This window comes from Vanellus vanellus, assembly GCF_965231255.1.
Source record: "Vanellus vanellus genome assembly, chromosome: 1".
Lineage (NCBI taxonomy): Eukaryota > Metazoa > Chordata > Aves > Charadriiformes > Charadriidae > Vanellus > Vanellus vanellus.
This window is the reverse complement of record NC_138905.1, coordinates 67,631,113-67,638,901: the sequence shown is the minus strand read 5'-3', so window position 1 is coordinate 67,638,901 and position 7,789 is coordinate 67,631,113. Positions and strand designations below refer to the sequence as shown.

General features: G+C 38.5%; 1 protein-coding gene across 1 annotated transcript in view; it reads right to left on the bottom strand.

The window, feature by feature from the left end:
• Positions 1 to 2,152: 2,152 nt before the first annotated feature.
• IPO8 (importin 8) overlaps positions 2,153 to 7,789 on the bottom strand; it is a 51,169-nt gene continuing 45,532 nt past the window's right edge. The window contains exons 22-25 of the mRNA XM_082491598.1: positions 5,462 to 5,667; positions 3,757 to 3,990; positions 2,960 to 3,076; positions 2,153 to 2,261 (exon numbers count right to left, since the gene is read on the bottom strand). Of these exons, the coding sequence (XP_082347724.1) occupies positions 2,254 to 2,261; positions 2,960 to 3,076; positions 3,757 to 3,990; positions 5,462 to 5,667 (565 nt within the window). The 3' untranslated portion in view covers positions 2,153 to 2,253. The remainder of the gene's footprint in view (positions 2,262 to 2,959; positions 3,077 to 3,756; positions 3,991 to 5,461; positions 5,668 to 7,789) is intronic.

The window sequence follows — 7,789 nt, the reverse complement described above, 5'->3', positions numbered from 1 at the left end:
TTTTAAAATAAAATAATAAAGGGCTTAAACAGTTTACCTGCTTAATACTTAACTTTAATTGTCAGGTAAGAGAGAAGTTGTTGTCCTTAACTTCCAAAAATATTTCTTAAATTCATGAAGGATTTCAAAACTTCTGCGGTTTCTGAGAAACTCGCCATCAAACTGAATGTAATGCCTTTCTACCGTCTCAGTCAATACACCCCCAGACCTAAATTAGCAGAAGTGACCTACAATTTTCACGGTCTGATGTTCAAAATAAAGGATGTTCTAGCCCTGTGCTGCTTGAGCTTAAAGAGCCTGTCCAATGCAGCTCAATATATTGTTCCCTTTTGGAAATACAGACCCTGGAACTCTCACAATTTTCCGTATGTACAACAGACCTAAAAGTGAGAAATTTTCACTGTCGCTATTAAGTGAGTAGCAGCAGTGAAAAATCTACACAAACCAGGCCAACTATACTCTGCAGCTGCTGTGGGAGGGGAAAAAAAAAAAAAAAAAAAAAAAAAGGCAGCAGCAGCAGAGAGAGTCTGACACAAAGGTGCAGGAAAAAGAAAAGCAGTGGGGCACCTTCTGCCCCACAGCTGCCAGGCTGAGAGGATTTCAGGGGATGGGGCACAGAATAGGCAGAGACACTTTGGCCTTTTCCAGAAGCCAAGCTGTAAAGCGCTTCAGATTTATCTGACTGAATTATAATTACACCAACATATATAAAAAACGAAAGCTTCAGCCCAGTGCAGGGCCAGAAATCTGTAATTCTCTACAGTTGTTGAAAATTTGATGGGGTATGGGAAGGGCTTTGAATTTTCAGTTGGGGCACTGAAAGAAATACATTATCAATACCAATATCAATTATTAAAATTGCTTGGTAAATATTCTTAAGTCATAAAGAAATTAACATGTAGAGACAAAATCTGGTCTAAACACTGTATCTCCAATCCAAACTTCACATTCTAAAGCACTTCTACTTATTTTGGCTACACCACTGCGATCCAAATAGATCTAAAGGAGGGGCACCTATTAGCACTGCTATCGGTTTCTCACTAAATGAACATATTCACAAACACCTTGTTATACGTGTTTCAATTTATGAGAAACCACTCTTTGAAATTTAGGAAAAAATCTGGCAGATAATGAAATTTCAGCTCAGGACAAGAACGGCCAAATGGAATGCAGAGCAGAAATTCAATCACAGAAGTGTAAGAGTACGAAGAAATAAATTTGGAGCCGTTTCATTTCTATCAAGATAAAATATTGTAAATATTTTGTACCACTTTATTCAGTACTACCACCGGAATGGTAATGAATGAATAAAAACAGAAAAGAGGTTTATAAAATCCCAAGTAAAATCCAATATTCATCAAAAATACTGGAAATAAAAAGCTGTCATGTAGAACACCTCCATGTGAGGGCCACATGACTTGTCCAGGCAGGAGGTAATATCAATGTAGATTTAGGGTAGCCACCTGCCATGCATTCCATCATAACTCAAGTGAGTTGATTTCATGGCTAAGAGAAATAATTTAAGACTACTGCATCAAGGGAAAATCTGCAATTTTGTTAAGACTCTTTGACGTAACCAGTGTATGCTTTGCAACTTCAACAGACACCTCCCCTCAACACATTTGGTGTGCACCAAATAGTGAAGATGAGATAATATTCAGAATCCAGCAATGTGTATGCAACCAATGAACAATTAAACCGAGTAGTAAAAAGCAGGTGAGAGGAAAACATGGAACCAAGGCTTACAGTGTATCAAGAAATGTCCTTACACTTAAAAAATTATAATGCACTCCAAAATCCATTTGTTCAGGCAATCCATGTACAACAGAAGGCACTGTTATCCATATGAATCTATCAATTCTGCGCAGCAAAAACCTGAGAAGTGCAACTCTATCAGATGCGGTCTGGCCCCTCCCAGTCATTCATTCAGGTTCCTTGAGGACAAATGTTTCCTTTAAGTCCATCAAATTATAAAAACACCACAAGAATTTGTACATTACAGTAGCTGGTTAGAAAGAGCATTCTGGTGGAGGAAGCACACTGCTATTTTCCAGAAAACCTTCAGCAGCATTAAATTACCCTCCCCTATCACTCAGAAGTCATGATGATGTCAAGAAAACATAACGATGAGACCCTTCCCATTGACCTTTGTAGTTGATCCTTCAGTTGCCACCAGGAGTACTTCCCGCAAAGTTAAAGGCTGTGATCAGTCCTTTGTTGTCAGATGTGTAGCCACTTTGTTGTTCTATTGTCTTAAGTCTCTAGAATTCAAAGAGGTGAAAGGATATGAAAAATAGTCTACAGAGAACGTTTTTGCCAGAGACAATGCAGCTCAGCTAAGAATGCAAAGTTGTGGGAGAAACTCTTGGCTGAGTCAAAATTTCATTCCCGAAATGCAGTGGCAGTAATAAATTACACTCAGATTTTCTCTAAATGCATAAATGCACACACCTCTACAACAGAGCTGAGAAATTAATCCTCTATGGAATCAGTCCATTACATTATTCTGCACGCTTTTTGATTAATTCTGAATTTATTTTCCATGATGCAAACTTTCTAAACATCTAAAACCTTGCACTGACCGTGAAGGCAATGTTAGCAGTTAAAAAGTTACAAAACTGTTAAACACACAACAATCTATAGTAATCATCAAATGCCTCGCTGACAGCTAGATATTGCCTTAATTTGCTCTTCATTCCAAATGTCAGATTGTGCAAAACTAGTTCGTACCCTGTTCAAACAGCAGCACATATCAATGAGAAGGCAATTAATTAGAAGCAACAGTAATCTCTCTGAATGGCACACATTTCCAGGCAAGAGATAACTTAAGCGCAATATCCTACCCATGCTTCTCAGGAAATGTTAATTAGCACAGAGATTTTTTCTCTCTGTTGTTACAGATTAGCTGCAGTTCCAACATCCCTGCAACAGATAAAATGGCCCCAGAAAAGTGACTCACCTGCAGCATTTCGCCGGTGTTCTGCTAACGTATGAATTTCCTGCAGCTGTTTCTTTTGATCCTCACTCAACAGTGCTGTCAGTGAATGGTACCAGGCTGCATCTCGGCTTTGCACCGCTGTCAGAACGGGAAGGGATGAAAAGGGGTTATCAGGTTGCATTGCAAGTTAATTTCAGAAGAACAAAATGAAACACACAGAATCCCTGGCTAGTTTTAAAACAGAATTTGCACTGCAAAACAGGTTCACTATTCCTGTCAGTTTTCTTAGCACAGAATCCCCACTGTAATAGAGGCAATTCTTTTTGAAGAACTTAATTACATCCTCTGCTTTCTGAAACAGAAAGCTAACCATGTGGCCATTATTCATGGACAATGCTGAAGTTAATCTTCTAATTTAAAACTCATATCACAACTAAAAGCAACAGGATTAGTCAAACAGGAAAGGTAGAAAAAAATTTCTCCATTATGATTTTAACATCTAGAAAGTGACAAATATTTCTATATTTAGGAGTCCCTCTAGTGACCAAGTCCCACTTACTTAGGCTGTGATTGAAAAGTTCTGAAAGAGAACATGAGGAGAATTAATCCCTGGCTGTATTTGCTACCATTTGTTTTTTGCAGTACTTGTAAGCCAAAAAATCTTAGGACTAACATTAGAAAGCAAAATCACATTTTCCAGTTTCAATAATCTAAACTATTACTTGTAACAAAGAAAAGGATTTTTCCCAGTAATGATCATAAACGTCTCTAAATTATTTCATCATGTAGTTTCATTCTGCCAACTAGCAAATACATACCTAAAAGTGCTTGTGTAAAAAACTGGTATTCATCAACACCATTTTCAAGGTCAAGAGGTGTGCTGAACCCTTCAAGAGCAGTCTCTTCCAATGCATCTTCATCCCAGTCATCATCATCATCATCTTCATCCTCTTCCTCGCCACCTCCACCACCGTCACCTCCTCCTCCGCTATGTTTCTCTTGCACTGCCTGGCTCACTTCATTTGTCTCCTCCTCGTCACTCGGTATCTCTTCTGCAAAAGCATTGATGTGTTTTGTAAAACAAAGTTTAAAAAGTGTAAGAAATCAATGACTTATGAATGAAGAACAATTAATAAATCTAGGTTTTGGCTGGAAAGGGGACTCCCTGTTAACATCCTTCCCCCCAAATCTTCGAAGAATTGGAAAAATGAGGCTGTTAAAATGTTTCCTACTTTCAAGATCAGTTAAACTTTTCTTTCTCGGCACACCTGGGGAACGTGAAACTGCCATCTTTATTCTTTTTTCATTTATGCAGCCATTGTGCAATTATAGGATCCAAAAATTTTGAGGAAATGCGTCTTTGACATAGTGCTCCATCACCGTGCTTTTTAAATTGCGAACAAATAGAGACTTGCATAGACTTCACAAATTGACACAAAACAAAGAGAAAACCAGATGTAGACCAAATGCCACCTGCTGTTCTTCAGAGTGCTCCTTTATTTGAACAAACTTAAAATAGCATCTTTCACTTAGCTTTACCTTCCATTCTGCTTATGAAACTATTACATCCTGAATGAAATGCAACTCCAACACGCAAGTCTAAACACTGCTATTTCTTAACTTAAGGAAAAATATTTCTGACTTACAATCAAGATTAAAATAACCTCCCTCCAAGTCCAAACCTTCAGCTCTTCCTGTGTTAACAGTTTAGAAAGACTAAAGACGACAACATCTGCAACAACCAGGGACTGAATCAAAGGAGAGAGATTTGAAAATTACCGTGCCGTTTCCATACTGTAATCCTATGCTCTGAGAAGAATTCTGTAATTCCATTACAGAACAATCATGTGTGAAATTTGAGTGGATTACATAATCTGCTTATGTCCAACCTGATTTTCAGACCTCAAACCATCTATCTCCTGTTCCAAGCCAAATACAGCCACACATAACTGCCTGCAATACTGTGTGAAACTCACTCCCCGCAATTCCCTCCACAAGGTATTCTTTGATGTTTTTTCTCTTCTGGCAGACACAGCAGTAAGAGGTCTGTCTACTCCAGGAACCTCAGCTGTTTCAAACTCCACTTTGCAAATCACTTTCCATTTGGACAAAGAAGACTCGCTAGGATTTCCTTCAAAGTTCAATCAAACAGGTCGTTCAAACGGTTGGGTACTAGGAACAGCTTCTTTCCAGGAATCAAGAATATAACTAGTGCAGACCTGGAAAACTCCTGCTGCCTATGTAAGAAGATGGAGCACATTCACAACCCAGAAGAGTGGACTTGCAAGTTTTATTGTTGCTCTTAAACCAATACTACCCTTTCACAAAGTGTTAGTTGTTCTATATCGAAACATTTTGATTCCATTTTGGGAGGAAAAATCAATTCCTAATGCGATCTTTCAAGCACCCAGTAAGCTGAGCTATTTCCAGCAGACTAATGAGTCTTAAAAATGAACAGCAATTTCTTACCCCCTTTAAATTAAATCCAGACAAAATCCACAATGTGAAAAGAGGAGACTTTACCATTATCTTCTGCAAGGTTTTTTTCACGTTTAGCATGATCTTCATGTTCTGTGAGTTCTCGTGAGGTGCGAACTTGTTTTAAGCCCAAGAAGAGGAGGAGGATGGAAGGGACAATCTGGGCAGCCACAGCATCCACTGTAGGCGGTCGGTTCTGCAATTCCATTAGGATGCTCAGTCCTATTATACACATCTTTCTGTCATGGCGTCTGAAACAATACACACTTGTTAGATGAAAAATGGATTTTTCACTGCAAGGATGTGTAGTGTCCTGGTGCTTGACATGGCAGAAGACAATGTCACAGAGACTATGTTCAAATTCTATGCCCAAAGCTCCTAAACACATCATTTCCATTGCTCTGAATGCAAGTTCCCCACTGGAAAGTATTTGTCCAATAACAATTAAATACCTTTCAAGCACTGGTCAAATTCCTGGAACAACTGTTTCTGATTACCAAATGCAAACTTTGTAACGCTAAATAAATACTGTTTAATAATTATGTAGAATATCTTGTCTTTAATAAAGCATTTGATACAGATTATCATCATTAAATAGGATGGAAAATTAATTTGCCCTGGCTTCGACAGCAGTACTGTTTCAGGGATTGAAATTAACAAAAAGACTATTAGTGAAGAGTAATGATAAGCAGGAATGCACTGAATTGCAGGGTGCATTTATGGAGTGCCACAGGGCCAGCTGTATTTAAACATGTTTATTAAGAATCCATTGGAATGGCTGTATTATACATCCAATTTCCAACACTAACTTGAGACACAGTGCTAACTTCAGTTAAAGCACGGAAATAATTCCACCGTATCAAGAATGACTGGCAGTACACTCAAACAGGGAACTTGCAAATAAGCAGATCTCTAGTGAAACAAACAAACTATAGATAATTCAAGGGAAAGAAAATCACAAAATCAGTAGCAGAATGATTTTTTTGTGACCATAGCCAGGAAACTAGGTAAGAGCCTATGCTCTTAAAAACAAAAATTGATTTTCACTTCCAGAAATAGAACTTATTTGCAAACAAAACAGGGAAAAAATTCTGTAACTGCCTCTACAGGTACTCTTTGGTTCTCCTTTACTGGAAACACCAGTAGTATTCAACTCTTCTTTAACATCATGGTATTTTGCTATTAAGGGCTTGAGAGGAGCTTGTTTCGTTTGAACTATTCAGTTTGATGTTGACAGCTTCTGTACAAGCCTTCTGCAGGACAAGTAGTTCCAGCAAGAAGTTTCAGCAAGACCTACAGAAACCAAGCAAACCTCCAGAGCTAGCAGAAAATGGCCATCCTCCAGACTCTTAGTAGATACTTCCATTACTGAGTCAGTTTTACTGTGGAATGAAGAGGATACAAGTTGAGAGAGAAGAAACTAATAAGATGTGCACCAGAGACTGCAATAAAGCCTACAGGAGAACAGCCAGCCCAATCCAACACTTCAAAAATTGCTATAGAAATACAATTTTAATAGTGCTTACAATTTCATTACCAAAGATCCCATGTAACATGCTACTGAACTATAATATACTTTAAGTAATACGAGTGATCGTGTATTACAGCTTTCTGAACTTTACATGTGCTTAAACAAGGCTGGGGATCTGGAGGGATTCCATTACACTTCCCACGTTGATAGTCTTGTTAGGGCTTAGTGAAGTGATACCATTCCCAGAGTACTTGACAAAACCAATGAATTATATATGACCACGCGTAACATTATGATCACAGAAGACCTTCCAAGAAAAACAAAGTCAACTAGCACATCAAATGACACGCTTTGTCATGTTGAGTTTGGCCGCTCCATTACATGTGTTGAAAAATGCACCAAAATGCAAGTAGGCAAAGAGCATACTTCCATCATTGCTCACTGCAATACTTTATTTTCAGAAGGAATGGGGCACAAAAGAGGGCGTACAAACCAACCAAGGAAACCGAGCAAGGGGAACAGGGTCTGCTTTCACAAAAAAAAAAAAAAAAAAAAAAAAATTAAACCCCTTACTCCTGTCAGTTTATCTGTGTTGAAAACAAGCTCATCACCATTTGCTCTCATGCCAAGACTGTGAAGACCAAAATCCAAGCTAAAGATGATGCCACCTATGAATGAAGTATAGCTTTTCTGGGAGAGTTGTCCTTACTGCAAGTATAAAAACAAAGAACTTTCTCTACCTCCTCTCTCTGCCAGCACCTTCATCCAAGTTTGACCAAAGCTCTGTAATCTATGCACAAGACATCCATCCTGCATGTTGACACTGGGAAGCCATGAAACTTCTTCAAGCCCCAAATGTATGATGAAGCATTTGCAGTGTACATGTGCCAGAGTAGTTTATG